Source organism: Morone saxatilis, unplaced genomic scaffold, assembly GCF_004916995.1.
Source record: "Morone saxatilis isolate NCDOM2014 unplaced genomic scaffold, NCSU_SB_2.0 Contig21, whole genome shotgun sequence".
Classification (NCBI taxonomy): domain Eukaryota; kingdom Metazoa; phylum Chordata; class Actinopteri; family Moronidae; genus Morone; species Morone saxatilis.
In genome coordinates this window covers 8,344,689-8,364,984 of record NW_023339774.1, presented here as the reverse complement: position 1 = coordinate 8,364,984, position 20,296 = coordinate 8,344,689, and the positions used below count along the sequence as shown (strand labels likewise).

The following is a 20,296-nucleotide window of genomic DNA, read 5'->3' as shown; positions in this document are numbered from 1 at the left end:
TGGAACTTACACCTGAACGAAAACAGTTTCTATATCATTATGTTCAGCTGAGTCTGCTGCCGTGCACAGTGTGCAAATGAAGGCGTGCAAATGAATTGTGGGCAAAACGAGATATACTTTTTGCCCAGCCACAGTTTGCTTCCAATATTATTCATGCTTTTGAGAGCTTAAGTGATTGTGACTCAGCAGTTTTAATTAGTCTCTCTCTCTCTCTCTTGCTTGCCTGCGCACACACACACACACACACACACACACACACAGTAAGGACAAGGACAGGTTAGTTAGGTATAGCTGTTAATTGACTGCGACTTTGCTGAGTTATACCTCCCAAACTTCAGGCACCACATATAGAAAATATATGTGTGATGCTAAATATAATACATATACATAAAGTTCAGGAATGGGGTTCTAAATCTGAGCAGAGATGATTTCGAGAAATACAAAAAACACCAACTAACAAGAGAGACAACGCAGTATTTTTTTCAAATACAGCACAATGTTGAAACTAAAATTAGATTTGCAGCATTCAGTCCTAGAGTATGGTTCTTTAATGGACGGAAAACAATAAACAAGGTGAAAAAGCATTTTATCATTTCCCTGTGATGGTACTCTAAGCCCGTGTTACGTCACTGGACCTTCTGCCACCAGAATAAAATTATGAGTTAACACATCCCCAACTCCGGCTGTGGCTAGCTTGTTAAAGTGGCTAGATGTTGGTGATGACAAAAAACAGGGATAGAGAGAGAACAGCATAAAGGATGTGAAGGGGAGGAGCTGGATTTATTGCAACAGCATCTTTTAAGCGAGACGGAGTCAGAACATGACTGCTCACTCATGGTAATTAATACTGACTCAAAGTCAGCAAACCACTTCAAATGTCATATATTAATAGAATAAATAAAATATGAATTTCAATACTGGCAGCAGATACCTGTGTTTAAGTATGTACACAAGTGTGTGTGTGTGTGTGTGTGTGTGTGTGCGTGCGTGGACAATCCTGCTGACTCCGAACAGAAGAGACAAGGACAGGTTAAAGCTCGGGACAGGCTAGTTGCCTCCTGAATGATGATATTATGTGTGTTTATGTGCGTGAGAGTGTGTGTGTGTGTGTGTGTGTGTGTGTGACTCTGTGACACTCCCTTGGCAGAGTGCAGTAGACATCGGCAATCACTGTTTGAATTTCAATTGTTATATGCTTGAAAGCATGTATTCCTTTTCGTGTGTGTCTGTGTGTGTGTGTGTGTGTGTGTGTCTGTGCGCGCGCACATGCATATGTGTGCATGCGTGAGTCTGATTCCAGGGTTGTGCGCAGGTGAGTACAAGTCAATGTCAAACAGTCACTATCCTAAATATATCTTGACCATACAGCAAGAACCTAGCGCTGTATGTGCGTGTGTGTGTGCACGCGCACGTGTGTGTGTGTGTGTGTGCGTGTGTGTACCAAGTGATTGTACAAGCACAGATGATGCTGACTGATGCTGACTGGACCATGAGTCGCCTCAGTGCCCAGCTGTCTGCTTGTGTGTTTGTGTGTGTGTGTGTTTAAATCAAATATAATTTATTGTAGAAGCAGTTTATCCGCTGTTATACAACAACTGGCTTTGAGTCAAGAGTTGAGCGATCCACTTATAACCTCAGCAAGGTCGCAACTGCTGAGGTAGTAAGTGGATCTGTGTGCGCACTGAGACCAATCAAAAGGGGGGAAATAAATAAATAAATGGGTGCTGAACGGAAATTATAAAAGATGGTGTTTTGGGCCCTTTGCTGGCTGGCTGGCTCAGCTTACTTCACACACTCTCACCACTTACACCGTGTGATTAATTGCTTCACACAGTGCACCAAAGAGAACTGCTCTGGATTAACCGTGGCTTGTCCGCCACCCACTCCACCCTCTTCCACTTTGCTCCGTTTTGTGAACGTAAGAATCGGAATGTTTCTGTCAGTGCACACTTCTCTGAACCAGCAGACGGACTCTTCGTAATTGATCATGATACAATATCAGTGTACATCTGTCTGTGACCTTGAGTGGGCACAGCCAAATGACTTTATTTAAACTACAATTACAATTTACTGTGGGTGTAGCCAGAGGTGATATATATAACATAATTAGGTTTGTAGTAAGTGTCATTATCTATAAACAGCTGTTACTCCAGCAAGGAGGACTCAGGATCTTGCTTTACTGAAAAATGGTGTCTTTAAGATATTAAGTTGAACAACTTATTACTAAATGTCCAAAGAAGTTGTGCCTTGCCCAGGGGCCTCTTTGTCGGGGTCAGGAGTAGAAGAACATCCTATGGTTTTAAATGTTTTCTTTCTCTAACAGTTAGAGCAACACTACCCCTGAGGGCTGTGAGAAACTTTCCTAACCATTACAAACGGAAAAAAAAAAGTTAATTCGAGATGGTTTTAGGAAGCTAGTTAGCACGCCTGAAAAAAAAGCCACAACATCAGCACGGATTCCTTTCACTGTTCGTTAAACAGATACAACAGGACAGGAAGAAGGTCGTAGCACCCACTCCTCCTCTGACAAGCAAACTATAAACAACAAACAACAAAGTTAGCTGCGGACAAATGAATATGTATAAGATTAGATCATACTGTAGATGTCCTGAGTGAAGCACGCAAACACGAGTCACGCAACAACCAAAGAAACACAACAGACCGCAGACATCTCATTTATCTACATGTGATCCGCCAGGATCACAGGCTGCTCTACACACAGACTCATGACGGATAATGAAAAGATATTATTCTGTTTGACAGATATGTTTATATATGTGTATATTTCAATCAGTAACCGTTTTACAGGGTTTAAATATGGATATGTTAGAATTATTCTATATTTGAATGATTTTTCTCCCATTCAAAGTGTAAAACAGGTTGTTTCCTGAAGATAAAGAGCTTAATTTAGTAATTTTTCATTCCTCGACGATTAATAAAGAAGCTTTTGTGTAAAGCATTTTACAATCCCTGCAAGGCAAACCAGGCAACGATCTGTGAAACTCAATGTTTTAAAGCATTTTTTGGACCAACATACACTGAATATGCACACACTTCAAGCAAGTGTTAGCCTTGTCTTTAGGAATTAATTTAATTCATCCAAGCCTTCCGTTTTTTTCCGGAAGAATCCCATATCCAGGCGATAAGGATTAGTATGTACTTATTTTTTCTTTACTTTTGTTGAGTTCATTAACCAAATTCTGTCAGTGTACTCTTGCAGAGTGGCCGACTGCCCTCAGTAACTCACTCGGTTTTATGAAGCTGCGTGACCCTGTGGAAAACTAGGCAATTTTGGCTGCAGGAAAACGGCCCAAATGGGGTGAGGGAACCTTGGAAGTGCCATCACACACACACACACACACACACACACAACACACACCACACACACACACACAACACACACACACACACTAAAGAAAAAACACCACAAAAAGACATTTTGTTTTGCTTCTCTTGCTAGGTCATTTTAGAAATAGGGCTGGAGCTCATTCATCACTGGGGACCAATCGAACAGCAGTCATCGTGGTAATCAATGAGCATGTCACTGATAAGAGAAAGAAAGCTACACACTGGAATTCTCTCTCTCTCTCTCTCTCTCTCTCTCCTCTCTTCTCTCTCTCTTCACACACACACTCTAAGGTGCACATAGGTGCGAGATGCCCTTTGCTCCTGAAGCATTAGCAGGACGAAGCCTTCACAGCAGCTACAGCCGTTCTTTGTCTACATGATTAGGCTGCTAACATACACACACTATCAGAGTGGCCCTCTCTTCCAGTTTCTTTGCATTCACTCGACATCGCATCAATTCATCTCTCTGTTCGTGTTTCAGCCAAGCCACTAACCATATTCATCTTTCCTCCTTCGCTCTTTCCTTTCACTTCCCGAATTTGCTCCCTTCCTCTACATGTATCCACTTCCTTCCTTTTACCTTGCTTATTCTCTCCGACCACAGCTCTCTCTTTCGTGTCCACCCGCGCCCTCGCTCTCTTAAATCTCTCATCATTTTCCACCAGCCCTTGTGAGGGAGCGCTCTGGCTAATTTTCTGCTATGTTAAAGCTGCCTGCCCACCACGGACCTCTCTTCAAAGCAACTATTTTCTTTTTCTCTTTATTTACAATAGAGTGGAAGTGCTCGCTGACAGCACGTCTTCAACACCCAGTGTAGCAGGAATACGGTTTTAATGGAAACACACAGAGACAATTTCTGTGAAACTACACAATGCTTCAAACTGGGTTTTTTTTGGTTACTAGTCACACAGCGACAGCAGGAGCAGGGACACGCGCTTCCCAAAGCTTCTGTTCAGCACTGCTAGCTTGAAAAGCAGCACAGGGTGGACACAAGCCCTTAATTGATTCCAAGAGATGAAAATATGATTAGTACCGGTTCCAGTTATAACAAGACGACCGGGATACTGTACAAAAGGCAAGGCAAGTGTATTTGTGTAGGCTATTTCATATTCAAAGTGCTTTACATAATCCATTAAAAACAGCTCCCAAGAGTCGTTGAGGCGGGAGAGAGGGGAGCAGGAGTTAGACGATGATCCATGAGCTGGTTATTAGCATGTTGACATGAGGCTGTGGTGTTTTGTTTTTGTGGTAGTGAGGCTGCGGCCGTGTGAGCTGGTTAGGAATATGTCGACATTGAGGCTTTGGTGTTGGCCGCTGTGTGTGCGATGGGTGGCACAGTCCAAAAGCGGTCTACCACTACAGATCCGCTTGGGTGGAGGCCATTTCCTCTGAAAAGATGTCTACATCTCCAGAACCAATCATGGTTATCTATGTAGTTGATCCCTTTCAGACCACAGGCTTGGTGAGCCATGTATTAGTTGTTGTGTTGACCGCCAGCAGTGATCCCCTAATGAACCACTGGACTTCCAGTTTGTCAAGAACATTACACAGTTTAGTAAAATTCTGGTCCAAACATGTAGCAAAATTTGATTAATTTTGGGATGTTGAGACATCAATTGAGGGATTTTTCTTTTCTTTATGTCACAGATGGTAGCACATGGGAAGCAGTATGTCGTAACTGTAACAAAAGTTACAGGTTGAACCGTCTCTTTAGATGGGTGTTTGTCCCTTCGCTCCATTCCCATTCATGCCTTTCTTGGATTTTTCCGTTGGCTGAAACGCTTCATAACTCTCCCTTGTCTATTCTTATCAGCACCCATCTCCACTTCTGTCTCATGGAGATTTATTAACAATTCAAACTCGTTTTCTGGTTTTAATGTCGGGGGTGACTGTGGGTCTGTGTTTATTTACACCTTTGGCCGTCCACCAGAAGCCATAAATGTTGCCCTTAGCGGGAGTCAGTGTTATCTCTGTTTATACCTCATGACAGTTACTACAAACCTAATTATGTTTGTAAAATCGCATCACTTTGGTCAGCAACTCCTGCTTTAATAAACAAGTCACAGTGCCTTACTGTGTTTGTTTCCGTGAGTGTGGGAAAAGTTAGGGCGTCACTTAGAGTAAGCTGTCCAATTAAATTGTATGGAATTGAGTTCTGATGAATTGACTGACTGGCAGGAGACATCATGGTCTTCTCCAGTTCAAATATCCTTGCCTCGAGTACAGCAATCCTCTGTAGTAATTTAAGCAGTCATCAGTGCAGATGGACACAGAGGCATGGTGCTGTCTGTCAGTAGTCCAGTATGTTGCTGTGTGGGAACTGAAGGCAGATGGGAGTTGATGATCGCAGAGTTTCTGTCATAAATTATCTTCAGAATGAACGTTCAAATGAATAAAAAGCAGAGCAAGAGAAAAGAGTAGAAAGCAGGACGATTGAAAGCAATTTTATTCTCTGGAGATTTTTTATTTTCCGGTCCCACTCGTATCAGCATATCCTTGCAGCTGCAGTTTCTTTGTTGGTGACAGCCTATTAAATACTGTTTGTAACTCATTCCTGTGGATGAAAAGCTAACCATGACAAGATGACGGAGAATTATTGACAAAAACCTTGTTCAGTGTTGTTTAGCTCCGCATTAGTTCACTCAGCCTCTTCAAGTTCTCCACAATCTGCCTTTGTGACAGACTGGAGATGACGCTAGATCCAAGTTACAGCTGGACATGGAGCTGAAAACCTACACTATATGGTGAAGACATGCTGTATCTGTCATATCCGAGTCCCTTTGATTGAAAAATCCTGTAGGAATACGAACATAAAATACAGTCTTGACTCCGAGTTTGAGTTCTTCTCAAGTCCGAAGTTCAAGCGCCAACTTCGACTACTCAGGTTGTTTAAGTAAGACTAATGATTTGTTTATTCAGTTAAGTAAATTGATTAGCCTCTAAAGCTGAGAATGTTCAAATGTGCTTTACAGAATTAATAAGATGAGACACAATGAGTCAGTTGATTTTCATGGGGCAACTAGGTCACTGCTTTAGTAAAAGTAATAGGATTCATCAAAGAATGATAATGGAAAAAACTGTATGTATAACTCACATTATTTATCATTTGCTCATAGTGGTCACTTCCTTTGTCTTTTCATAGGGGGATTTAACCAAACTTTTGCTAAGAAGAAATCTTCCGCAACTTCAGTCCACTAATAAAAAGATTGTATATATCATACATCCTATACAGCATATCCTATACAGTCCATTGTTTGAACCAAGAGGGGAATCCTGGACCTTTACTCACATGTCTATCAACAGCCATCTGGTAAAAGGTCACACAGATATTGCCTTGCACTTTCTGACCCATACTGAGTGTGTGTCTAAACATTGGCATCAAAAAGAATAAAATACAAAGAAGGATCAAAGGCTATCTTTACAGCTGCACTTTAAGTCAATTCCTTCAGATCATATCAGTTTGAACAGCAAAAAGTCAAAAACACAATTAAGAATACACATCCCGGGTGTCCCACCTGCTGTACAAGGGACTGATGTTCACATGGGGATTTATCTGCATTGACGTGACAACAAGCAAGACAGTTGTCATGGTTTTTTGTTCAGCTTGAATGAGCATCTTTAGCAGGAAAGAGGAGACACGACATCAGAAACTAGGGCCCACTAGTGAACATTTTGTCAGATTACCTGCAATTATTTCCTTCAAGCCATAATTCAGATCATTTCACAAGAGAACAACTGCTATAAAAATCTATCTATCCATCAAATGTGACAATGTCTATATGCTGGAAGAAATGTTATAACTCAAATAGAGGAACTACTTTTTAGTATGCCTGTAGAGTAAATAAAATCAGAAAGGGAGTTTGTGTGCTAAAGTGTGAAAACAAGAGGCCAAAGGAATTAGACAAGTGCGTGTGTGTGTGTGTGTGTGTGTGTTGACTGAGGTCCAGAGTGGAGAATTGATCTCTCTGAGGCTCAGAAGCAGCTAGTCTGTGAATACCAATCAGAGGTAATTAATAGCAGCTAATGGACTCTGTTTCTCACTCTCATTCTCTGTTCTCGTCTCTATTTATCCCTTCCAGTGTGTGTGTCTCTCTCTCTCTCTCTCCTTTTTATTATGCAGCAATAATGGATGCAGGGTGGAATAATCACTCTTTTAGTTCCTTCTTTAGTTACTGTTCTAAGCTATAGGCTTTCAGAAAGACATTTCAAACTTCCGTGAAGCAAAGTAATGATTTGACCCTCTCCTATTGGCTGGTCTTTGGTGCCAGATGACTTTGTAGCATGTTGTACAAAACCCGAGCGGTACAGTACCGGTGGGTGTGGTTTTCTGCTTGACTTAAAGCACCATAAGTAGTAACAGTATCATAAAGAATATTTACCAACATATTTCTTGTGGCTTTTAGCGGCTGAATCCAAATGGGAAAAAGGGTTATACAGTGCCTTTGGCAACTTTTAAAGGATGTTTTGAAAGGATTTCAAGTTCCACTACAAGCATGTTTAAAAAGATCTAAAAATACTGTTTTTTACTTATGCTATGATTAATATTTTGTTTAATATTCTCTGAAAAAGGGCTGAAAGCACATCGAAGGCTAATATTCACGTTAAAAGGAAACATTGCAGGGATTTAGTCATATCCTGCATATTTGAGTCTCAGTCAGAAGAGGACTTAGATGAAAAGTCCCTTGTACACTAAAATTGGGGACTAGCAAATATATCAGAATGGTAAGTGTAGTTAGCATATTTTATTTGTTTATGTTGGATCTTTTGTTTGTTTTGGTTGTTAGCTTGCAACTGGCAGTGGCTGACACAGCGTTAGAGGTTGTGAAACATGTAATATCTGCTACAATGTTGCAGTGCATTCACATTGTCACGTTGTCGTCATGTCCTAGATGGTGGAAGGAAGCTCCTGGATCCGGATTAGGTCCAAGAACTGCATACTCTACCATGTTTCCTGTCCAAATTTTTTACTTAGCATATTTGAAAAACTATAGTTTCCACAGTGCACCGACCTATTATGTGTTCATACTCTTAGAACAGAGGCACGATGTTCCAGTTTCGCTGGTGTATTTATTAGCTGTTAAATTTCCCATCAGGCCCATCAAACGTTAGCATGCTAATACTCTAAACTTACATGGTGAACAGCATGTCAGCATGTTTGCATGCTGATGTTAGCATTCAGCTCAAAGCACCACTGTGACTAAATACAGCCTCACAGAGACACTGGCATAGCTGTAGACTTTAAGTCTTACTGAAAATCCAGCCCATTTCTTTTGACTGCTTCTACTTCGAAAAACACTTTCAGTATGAAAACAATATGCAACGTTTCACCTTTGAGCAGTAAGTAAGTGTACTGTTAGTCACGCCCTCCCCCGCCTCTGTGGCTCAAAGTTCAACCCACACACCTGTCACTTATTCCAGCATCTGGCCTGAGGCTGAAGTAACTGCATCTATAATGTTTCTTCTTATTACTATTCTACAGGTGTTCTTCTTTGAAAAAATAATCCATATATCTGTAAATAGAGCCAAGTAATAACAGAGTTTGCTTCATATTTGAGACAAAAACAAACAAAGCGATAAAAACTGAATACCAAAAATACAAAGAAATTAACAATGGGCGCTTAATAGCAGAGACAATTAAAACTTTCTACCAGTTCAGCTATACAGAGCTGACATCTCGACTGTCTGTTTGTTAGTAATATTTGGTACTCAACGGCCTTAGAGACTAACCTCTACCTTTACAGGTAGCTGAGGTCTTTGATGCACCAACAGCTTATGTACATGTAACACTGGAACCATGTTACTGTGAGAGATTCTAAAAAGCAGAGGCAGATTGAGACATTTCAACTGAAGAGAAGAGAGAGAATAAATGTCACAAGGGAAAGATGGAGACGCTGATTGGCATAGAGCCTGAGATGGGTGAGCGACAGCAGGGGGCAAGAGGACAAAGATGACGTGTCAGAGTGAAAGAGATCGACACCGTGGCTAATGTAAGGATGAGGGGATGGATGGAGTACATGCTGTACTTGCAAGCCCATTAAACAACGCCTTAATTGATGAGTGAAGAAAGAAAAAGCCACGGAGAGACGAGGGGAGAAGAGAAAAGAATTGTCAAGGGCAGAAACAACTTGATGAAAGTGTCCTAATCACTGCTCGTCGGCCAGAGGAAGATCAATCACCAATGACAGGGAAGACGGATGTAAAGAAAAAATCTTCCTGGTGATCCTTTTGTTTCCTAAGTTGGCTTTTCACATCATTACTGTGTTTCTCTCAAGTACTCATCTGCAGTCTGGATTTGGGACAGCTGGGATATTTCAGGCTTTTGATAAAACTCCCACGTTGTTGCGGGGATCTCGGGAAAACCGGTGTTGGCAGTCGGTGTGAACAGGTCAATGTGGATTATCTTGCTTGAACAACTTGTTGTATGAACTGGTTCTTTTTTTTTTTATCAGAACCCAGCCTCGACTCTAGCTTTTTAATGTTCACCGTTTCCCGCTGTTAGTCACTTGGTGGCCACAGTGGCTGTTCGGTAAAAGTCCCATTCGATTTAAGTCCACTGTGTTCTGGTTCTAAAGGAATTCTGTGAAAAACGTATCTATTAAAACATGTAAACGAGTGAATCGTGCGTGACTGATTATACAGGCTACCCAACATGAACATTCTCTCATTCACTTTGTGATAAAGTGGTTGCATTGAAAATGACTTCATAACAAAATGCAAATTTGTCTAGCATTCCTCAACTTGCTCCACATTGAAGCAGGACTATAAATCAAGTCGAAATATAGCAGCTTTGCGGCAACATCAGATAAATGCTGTGTACCGCGGGACGTCCGAATTTAGCTCGAGGAGCCAGTGACCATTTAGCGATAAGCTAATCTCCAAGCAAATCTGAGCATGCCCTTCTCTGTAACCTGATAAGGAACAATATAATTAACTTGAAAGTCTAAGCGTTTACAGTACAATAGCACAATAGGAGTAATGAAGAGAGTTTTACCTGCAGGTTTTTTTCTTCCAGCTTTACAGCTTTAATTTACATTAGAATCAGACTTAATTGGTTATTTATTGTGTTACTAATATTGCAACAGCAGATTCTGACAGGTAATACTATACATACTAATTTCCCTGAGATTGTCCTTACTAGCTCAGTGTACAACTGGAAATACTAATGAGAAGCGTGCCGCCCAGGCCTTTGTCATCAAATTATGTACGTGGAAGTACAGTTGTGTGCGATGTGAGTGTGCGTCCTCCTGGTGTGATGTGAATAATGGTGTCTCATACTTGTGATGGACCAAACTGCACAATTCCCTGTTTGAGCGTGAAAAAGGGGCATATCTGTGGAGCGTCTGAGGGACTGAAAAAGACCTGACAATCAACACTGCCCTGCCCATTCCGACATGTTCACCCTGATCAGGAAAACAAACTATACAATGAAAACTTAATTAGAATGCGGCGTGTGGGGTGTTTGAAGCTGCTTTAAGAAAAACTAATTTTCTCTGTCTTGTCATTTCACATCTCCAGCTAACAGGGAACAGTCTATCATTTCTGGGAGCAGTTTGTTGGATGTGGCAGGGCAGTAGAGCTAATTTATGGGTCAATATAAACTTCCATCACCACAGACTAAAGCTGAAAGCTGTGCTGGCCTGCGGCAGAGATGAAGAGCAGACCCTCTATATGGTAGACACAGAACATATAGGAGAAAAAGACTCATGCAGGGTATCACTGAAGGAGATTATAAAGAGGCTACAAATATATAAACATATATCATACGTGTTCATATTTACTTGGAAAGAGAATTTAAAGAGCTTTTTACCAAAACCGTGCTGACTATAATAAAACCATCTTCAAGAGCATGGCATTAAATGCCTCGCTGCCAACAGTAATTACAATACTGGAATCACTCCTGGGTGGCGCTGGGTGAAAAGACAATGTAACAGGACGATAGTTTAGGTAATTAGTGCCGGCCATTAAAAGCACATTTCACCTTACTAACAAGATGCGGTAAATTTGTCAGATCTGAACCGCAGACAGAATACAGAACAACCACTGCAGGAGGAAGGGGGCTGATGATGGAGGGGAGAGTCAGATTACTGGTGTTATGGATCAACTAAGTTTCTGTTAGCTGATGATTTTCACCGCGAATGCACGGTGGATGCCCTCTGGAAACAGCAGATGTTGGAAAAGTAGGATAATGTTTATCCGTCATTGTAAATGTACCGTCATTGTCTTTTTCATTAAAATTTCAATACGCACCCATCTGGCTTCGTTTGAAGGCTTAGACGTGAGTGAAACAATGAGTATTCTCTAACATTTTGCGTGTTTTAAGCCCTATACTCTATACTATATCCGTATTTATCATTTGGCAACCTTCTAATAGCCCTTTTCACTGAAGACATTTTGACATGTCTTAGGGGAGCACAGTTGTAATTAATAACCTTAATTAAGGCCGCATTCCAGTTTGATGATCCAGTGCTGCATCCCAGTATTGTGAATGCTGGCTCACTTGCATGGCTCAATGAATTAATGTTAATAATTACACCTGTGCTTTCCTAACTATGACAAGTGGAAATGTCTTGAAGAATGTCTATTACAGCCCCTATCCTATGTCAATCAAAAAATGTTTTATTCCAAATCACTTTTATTCTATTTCCTCCATTATAGAGGTTTAAGCAGTAGGTAGATCATCATTTATTTCATCTTCAGACAAAACCAAGACAACTGCACTATGTTTTTTTTAGCATAGTAATGGTTTACACTAGGATTTCTAAGCAGATTTATGAACGTTTATCAATGGATGGACATTGCAGATAATAAAGTGCAAGTCAGATTGAATCTACAAATATGTGAATCATGTCTTTGCATTCAGATCTAGCAGCTTAAGCACCTTAATTGCCCCCATGAGTTGTGTGTCGAAGCCACTGCTGCTGCAAGGGCTGCCTGTTGGGAAGCACGCCAAGTCAGCAGGTAAAAATACAATAACTAGCTTCTTGTTGCACCGACAAGCACCTGTCCCTTTCACCTCATGCCGTACCTTCATACTTTGATTAACAGATACTGCTCACGTCTTTCAGCACTAGACAGAGTTAGATAGAGTTCACTTCAATCCTCAGTTTGGTGTCATCTTTGACCTCTGCTACTGTGGAGTGTCAATAAATTAACACAATTTGTAAGCAGCACTGTGTTTAAGTCTGTTTCAGGCGGTTTACTGTATGTATTTACACACACTCACGTTTAATTGAGTGTAAACATTTTCTATCACATATAGACTAAAATCAATTAAATTACACCTCTGCTAAATCTCCTAGTTTTACTGCTGATGAATGGCGTTTTCATGACAGCTCCGTTGTAAAACTTGTATCACGGGCGATACTGAGGTGCGCCGAACAGGCTAACTGTGACATATGCAGCAATGTTCAATAATTCTGGCACCGAACTACCTCATTTCAATTCTAGCTGGCAAGGACAATAATTTTTCACAGGGTGGCTGCGGGTAAATCCACCCCACCCCCCCAATGTTTTGACAGCGCACAGCTCTCCGCTCTGATATCTCGAGGTTTATTTCATTTACCACAGAGGCCTAACAAATGAAATTGATGATGTAAACACAGACGTGCTGCTGCAAAAACTGATTTAGAGCCTATGTCAATAACCACAGAGAGAGAATGAACGCAGGAAGAGATTTAAATTTTAAATTCTCTTTACTCATCCACCTCTGCAAACAAAAACTAATTGAGTTCAATAAGAACCCCGTCTTCAACGCTCCCAACTCATCAGCTGACACGAACAACACCAACACGTAGTGAGCAAAACAAAATCAGGCCTGAAAACCTGCAAAACGTTCTTCTCCGTCTGTATTTTAAGCTGTCTAAGGAGAAATAGAAAAAAAATATACTGAAAATAATTTATTTAAAAGACATATATTTTTAATTAGTTCCTCGTTTAAAGACTGTAACTGTGTCCCAGTGGTTCCTCTACCACTGAGCAAGTGTAATGAGTCCTGCTGCCTTTGAGGGCTTGTAACAATGAAAGAACCAGTAATTAGTCTGAGTTTCACTGCAAAGTTTCAGTATCCCACGTTGGCCACTAAAGCTCCCCAATGAGTTTATCGATTGTTTTGCTTTTAAGGGTGTAAAAGCCTCTTTGTGCGGTTTTACTGAAGGGATTGGTGTGAAAACTGGCCAAAACCCAAGTAGGACAATGATGATGGTGATGGTGGTAATGAAGGACTTTCCAGGCTCCCCATGAGGCCACACTAGTGCGGTCTCCAAGTGCATTTAAATATATTTTCAATTTGTCATTGTTCGCAGCATTGTGTTGTATTAGAGAAAACCCTGCTCGGTAAAGGTCTGCTGCGTCTTTGTTTTGGTTATTCCTCTATTGTCGGCAAGACATGGAAGGAAGGAAGGAAGGAAGGAAGCAGCAAGGAAGGAAAAGAATGGCAAGCAAACCAAAATACACGGAGAGCAAGTTTTTGAAGTAGCTGATCAATAAGTGCAGCCTCAGCCAGAAAAGGAAGTCAAAGAAAAGAAAATGAGAAGAGAGAAAGAAAGCAGGGACACAAACACACTTCTGACCCTTGGACAGAGGCAGAGAGCAGAATGAAGAAAATGTGATGTAGTGACCAATGTGTGTACAGCCTTGGACATGGACAAAGCTGAATAACAAGCGTAGTGAGCGCATGAGCGGCACGACCTTGCAAAATAAGAGATTGATATGGAGAGAAAAAAAGGTGATTGTGCCTGCAGCCTTGAACAAAAGGAGGAAATGAATGTTGCTTGAAAGTTGTCAAGACATTAAGATAGAAGTGGAAAATCCTCTGCTTAGAGTAAAAAGACAAAAACGGAGAAAGCAAACAAGAAACTAAGAACGGGAAAGATAAACAAACAATCTGCAACAGAATTAGACACAGATAGTAAGGCGGACAGAAATACAGACACCTACTGACCTGTGTGTGTGTGTGTGTGTGTGTGGCATTTAAGAGACGGATATACAGACAGACAGGGAACTGACCTGTGAGCACGGCCTTGGCGGAGGGTTCAGCCAGGTCCAGGGCGGACTTGCCATCGGTGTTGCGGATGTTGGGGTCGGCTCCATGCTGCAGTAACACTGTACAACAACAGGGCAGACACAGACAGTAGCTGAGCTCCTGGACTGACATGCAAACTCCCCGACACACACCTCCTCCTAGTCCTCCACCTCCCCCTGCTCCTCCTCCTGCCGCTGAACCACATCTTCCTCCATAAACTGCTCTCCCCGGACCTCCTCCTTTTTCTCCCCCTTGCTCCTCTGCTATCCCTCCTGTTCCTCCTCCTCTTGTTGTGTCTCCTGGCTCTCCTGGCAGCCCTTCTTCACGTCCTGCTTCACATTTCTCTCCTCCTCCTCCACCTCCACCTCCTCCACCTCCTCCTCCTCCACCCTCACCTCCTGCTTGGCTCCTTCCTTTCTGTTTTGCTTAGCGCTGCTCCCTCGGCTGCCCCTGGCTGCCCCTGCCCTGCGAGCCATGCTTGCTGATGCTAAACAGACATTGCCACAACAAGAGCAGCGAGAAGCTTACGCGTTTACAGCACACGCCGGGAGAAACAGCGGCCTTTACACGCTGGCTACGTGACCAGCTGCAGAAAACATCCATCACACTTCCACGGAGGGGGAAGGACTACGCTGAGAAGATAAATTAATAATGATGAGGAAAAGAGAGAGACGTGGCTTACAGCTAAATCGGGGTAGGAGCAGAGCAGCACGCGACAAGGCGGGCAGGCGGTGTGAGTGGAGAGACTCTCGCTCTCTCCGACTGACTGGAGGCGATGCAGCGGAGAGCGGGATGAGAGGGGGGCGGATCGAGGAGGAAAGGAGGCTGCGAGTCAGGGAGGATGGGAGAGGTAGAGGACAAAAAGACAGGAGGGAGAGCAAAGCAAGAGTGTTGTGTGCGTGTGTGTGTTTGTGAGAGGGAGCGGGGAGTAGTAAAAACAGAGGAGAGGAGAAGGAAGGAGAAAGGAGAGGACAGAAGAAGGAAGAGGAGAAAAGGGCAGGATGAAAGGAAAGGATAGGTAAGGGCAGGGGAGGAGAAGAGAGGAGAGGAGAGGAGAGGAGAGGAGAAGAGAGAGAGTCATGCGACTACAGAAGAGCTATGAGCTGAATAACAAACTCTGCCTGCGCTCAGTTTTTTGTAAATAAGCTCTTCTGAGGGGGCTAATGTCAATACTCTCACTGCCTTCCTCTCTATCTCACTCCCCGCTGTTGTGATTGCTAAGCAGTCCCCGGTGCACATGCCCTTTGACTTGTGTACACTTCAAAGCACCCAGCTCAACCCCCGGCAAGAGAGGAGGGTAGAAGAGCGGAGGAAACGGGGCTTGTGTCTGCATGCATGTATGTGCACGTGTATGTGCCTCTTCCCCGGCACTGACGCAGACCTTAGTCACCCACTCACCCCTCAACAAAAATATGATTTAGCTCTGCACCAATCCCCCCCCACACACACACACACACACAGATACTGATACCCAATGGTGAGAGAATAAAGATATGCCCATATTGAGGCAGAGAGAGAAATGACAGATGCACAGCCACACAGAAACCCATATACAGGTTAGAGTAGTTCACCCAAGTCTGAACGCTTGTTTCTGATTCATTTGCAATTGTCAACGTCTAAATTTGTCTTTTCATTTTTGTCTCTAATGGGCATGTCTGGCCTGTAATACCTGCAAAAGCCCTCTCCGAGCAACCTTAATCCCTTTTTTGGACAGGATTAGTTTTGAGGGCAATGTCAGATTTGGAACAGTTATCTTATGACAATCTGCAATGTCTATGCCCAATCAGTAACTAAATTGCGATAAACTGACAGATATCGAGGTTTACCTGCGGTGTGGTGTTCAAATGGGAAGCATAAAAAGCAACAGACAGCAACGGTCAAACAGCACACAGGTGAAATGTTATGTTACACTTCCTGCAGCTGCTTCACAGTAAAAGCCTTTTAGTTGGTCTAAACATTTGTTTTTGCCAGTTTTACACCAGTGAACATGAAAGAACTGGAAGCAAAACTGACAAAGCAGAAATGCAGAGCAACAAATAAATGAAAAAAACAGACAGGGTGTCTCCACCAAATGCAGTGCTGACACTATCGAACACGATTCAACAGTGCATTTGATATTAGAATTTGAACAGAATAATTTTTTCAGTCATTCAGTCATCCAGGAAAACATTTTGTGCTTTCAGCCTCTCAAATGTGACACAGTTTTCTCTATTTGACAGCATTGTAAATTTAATATCTTTGGGTTCTGGGTAAAACAAGCAAAAGGAAGACAACACCTGGGGGCCCTGAGACATTTTATAGAATAAATGTTTCATTAAAAGAAGTCTTGAATCAGTAATTAAAATACTCATTAGTTTCAGCCTTAACACGATGCACTGGAGCCATTTTACCCAAAGAAACTGCCTTAACGTGCTGCGTAACATACGTCTTCATTTGAAACCCCTGGGCAAGGCATCTCGCAATCCAATTCAATTCAACCAAATAATAAACAGTGGATCCATAATAAGACACAAAGCAGGGGTCTGAGGGTATAAGGGCACAGATATTCCAGAAATCTATTTATATAACCCTTGTCAAGTGATTACAAAGTGCTTTACGAAAACCAAATAACATCCATCCATCTCATCAACCTTACTGACATCGGTGAAACTCTAAATCAAATGCTGGCTAGGAAAGGGCGGAGTCTCACACGATCATAACAATAACCAGTAAAATGACGTGAAGTGAGGACACAGTGAAACCATGCACTGAACTGCCGTTTTGGAGGCGGCCGTTTTTAAACTCAGAGCCAATCGTATGGCTGTTCTAGGATTTCCAGGATCTTCTTATCCCAAGTTTGTTGATGAGAGATTAATTTCTTACTCAAGTTGTCTGAGCACCAGGGAAGAGGACGGAGCGTCCATCATGCTGAGCTGAAGTTACAGTCGAATCAGAGTTGATTTGACTCTCATTCTGCTGCCAAATCTCTAACCTGGCAGGGTGACAGGATAGCAGAAATTCTCTCCAACAAACAAGCCGCTAGAGGTCAGGTGACTTTTGTTTACGTGCCTTGGTTTGCTTGTAACGACGGACGGCAAACTAATTATAAAATGCAACAAAGTCAGCCTTAAAAACAAACCTTTAACCTTTAATGCTGTTTGACAAAAACTAAGGCATTTTTGTGATTGCGTAGGTCCATCAGAGTGGTTGGACCTCACCACATTGCTCAGGTACTTGTTTAAAAGCTTTACAGGCTGGATGCACACCTACAGCTGTGGACTACCTGAGTACAGATTTCCAGCCCTCAAAGCAAAATGATGATGCTGTTGGACATTACTGTGCTATTATCATTATCGCTGTGCTACACTACTTGATTTGTGAAGACCTGCTTCAAAAATAGATATAGAAAAAACAAGACCTTTTTTCTGCTGCTCTTAATGGTAAGCCACAGACAGCATGGATGACTGACGACAGACACATTCTATTACCTCAATTTCAGTCTGTCATTCACTTTTGTTGATAAATCAATAACAGGTCTCAGGCCGAACAACAGGGTGAAGTTTGTGCACGGTGATCACCAGAGCTCCACAAAGCCCTCTGCTGCTATGCAGTCATTCAGGGCCCAGACACTCTGCACCAGCTGCTGGAGAAATAAAAATGACTGAAGCAACTTTCTCTCCGTGTTGTTTTCTCGGCACTCCAGACCCACGCTGGCAGCAAGGTGACGCCGACCATCACTGCAGTTATTACTACTCACACTGAGTGATGTTTTCCCATTAAGATCATGAAGATTATCCTACGACTTACTGCTCAGACACTCTTCGTGCTGTGGCGTGCCATGTCTACTTCAGATTTTCCTCAGGGATCAGTAATGCAGCCTCTCTATTATTCAATTCACCTTTAAAGATCAACTGCTGCCGCGGAAGTCCTCACTGAACTGAGCCCGTGGTGCTGTTCTATACATTTTAAATGAAAAGTACAATGTTGGTGGGAGCTCATATATTATACGATGGAGAAATCAATGCTCTTTTGTCTCCTCTTTGGGCTTAAAAATAAGCAGTAACACGGTAAGTGCAATTTATAGGTTATTTGCTGCTTTATGCTTAATGGAAAATAATAGCGTATTGTCTGTGGGTGGTTTATTATAGTTTCTAAAATTACTGTGCCATTACACAGAACTCCAGGTTGTGACTTTGGAGGGACACAAACACCATACTTCAAAACCAACAGAGAATTTAAAAGGATAACTCAAAAAGGACGCTCACCTTGAAATCAGACATCAGTTATTTATACATATTCATGTTTACATAGCCTACAATATTGGGAGCATGTGTTTTTGTGCTTACCTATACAGACATCTATCTTGCCCTTGATGGCAGCTTCATGGAGTGGTGTGTAGTTCCAGTTGTCTCGAGCATTAGGGTCGGCCCCCTGACACAGCAACAAGGACACTACCTGAAAACAACACACACACACACACACACACACACACAACATCTGTTACATCGCTTGCTCTTTATATGGTGAAAACAACAACAATGTGCCTGTCAATCTCACACTCTTAACCTTTTCACTTGGGGGGGAAAAGATGCCCAGACGCTCCTTTACTTCAGGCAGTGACTCGTTGGCAACATTAAGGGTTTAATCCTCCATTTTACGGAAGAGAGATTTAACAATATGAGAGCGGGGCCCCTACACCGAACATTGCACTGCCACGCACTACACTTTAGGTTAAAGTGTGCAAATCACACTTAAAAAATAAATAAATAAAAAAGATATAAAAGCAAACAAACACTTTCAGAGGTTTGGACAGTGTTTATTCTCATCACAATGCTAAACATCACTGTGATCCTGCAGTTGCATTAGCATGGCACTTTTTTTCTGACAAGGTGGCAAAGTGCTCTCCTGGAAAGCTCTAAAAGCCTCTAAAACATCTAAAAACAACTGTAAACATTGCATTGATCACCGTGGTTAATGGCTGAGAGGACAAAAAGCATTAGCACACACATCTGTCACGGATATTCCAAAACATCATCACGCACAGGCATGACCAGATTACTGAGGGTGCAGTGAGAGTGAATATTCAGGTTTCCTCAATGTGATCTTTAAGGCTGACTGTGCACATTATGGTGTACAGGCAAACAGAGCTGATTTACATGTTTGGACAGAATCATCTTTTACTCTCATAGCAACAATGGTTGCAGTTTACTCCAAACATCCATTCTGGATTTTACCACCACACCAATTCTTGAGCACAAAACTGCCTCCCCAACTTTTTTTTATCACCAGCAATCATTTAACGGTTTGGCAAGTTGCAAACACAAATGCTTTCTCGTTACCAGCGGTGGAATAAGTGTTCAGATCCTTTAGTTAAGTTAAAGTAGTAGTACCACACTGTGAAATGCTCCACTAGAAGTCCTGCATTTAAAACCTCAGTTAAGTTAATGTATTACAAGCAAAATGTACTTAAAGTATTAAAAGTACTCATTCTGCAGTAAAATGGCCCGTCAGTGTTTTAGTATTATATATGAGGTTTTTCAATTAATATTACTGCTGCATGAATGTGTATGGTGCATTTCACTGCTCTAGATGTTTATGGTTGAGGCTCATTTTAGGTTATAAGTATGTTTTTATTAGTGTACAATCGCCTGAATATAAGAATTGTTGTGTTTTTGTTAGTAAAATATCTGTAAAAATGTACTATTTTTTATAGATAGATATTTTGAATTGATCTTACTGAAGTATTGTGCATCAACGCATCATATTCTATAAGATAGTCATTTGTTTGTGGCGTTGTCGTCTTGTGAGAAGCAAGTATCTATAAGAAGTCAATTTTTCATGTTTTCAAACAGCCCTGTTTTTCAGCTTTGTGATAATGCATTTTAGAGCTAATCCAAGAGGGTTTTGAATTGTTAATCCGTCAGTTTATCAGGAAAAGTTCAAATTCAA

At 41.8% G+C, this 20,296-nt stretch overlaps 1 protein-coding gene across 1 annotated transcript in view; it reads right to left on the bottom strand.

Annotated features, from left to right (window-relative positions):
* LOC118332475 (poly [ADP-ribose] polymerase tankyrase-1-like) overlaps window positions 1-20,296 on the bottom strand; it is a gene marked incomplete in the record, with an annotated part of 81,481 nt that overhangs the window by 58,652 nt on the left and 2,533 nt on the right. The window contains 2 exon segments of the mRNA XM_035667779.1: window positions 14,353-14,448; window positions 18,694-18,802. Of these exon segments, the coding sequence (XP_035523672.1) occupies window positions 14,353-14,448; window positions 18,694-18,802 (205 nt within the window).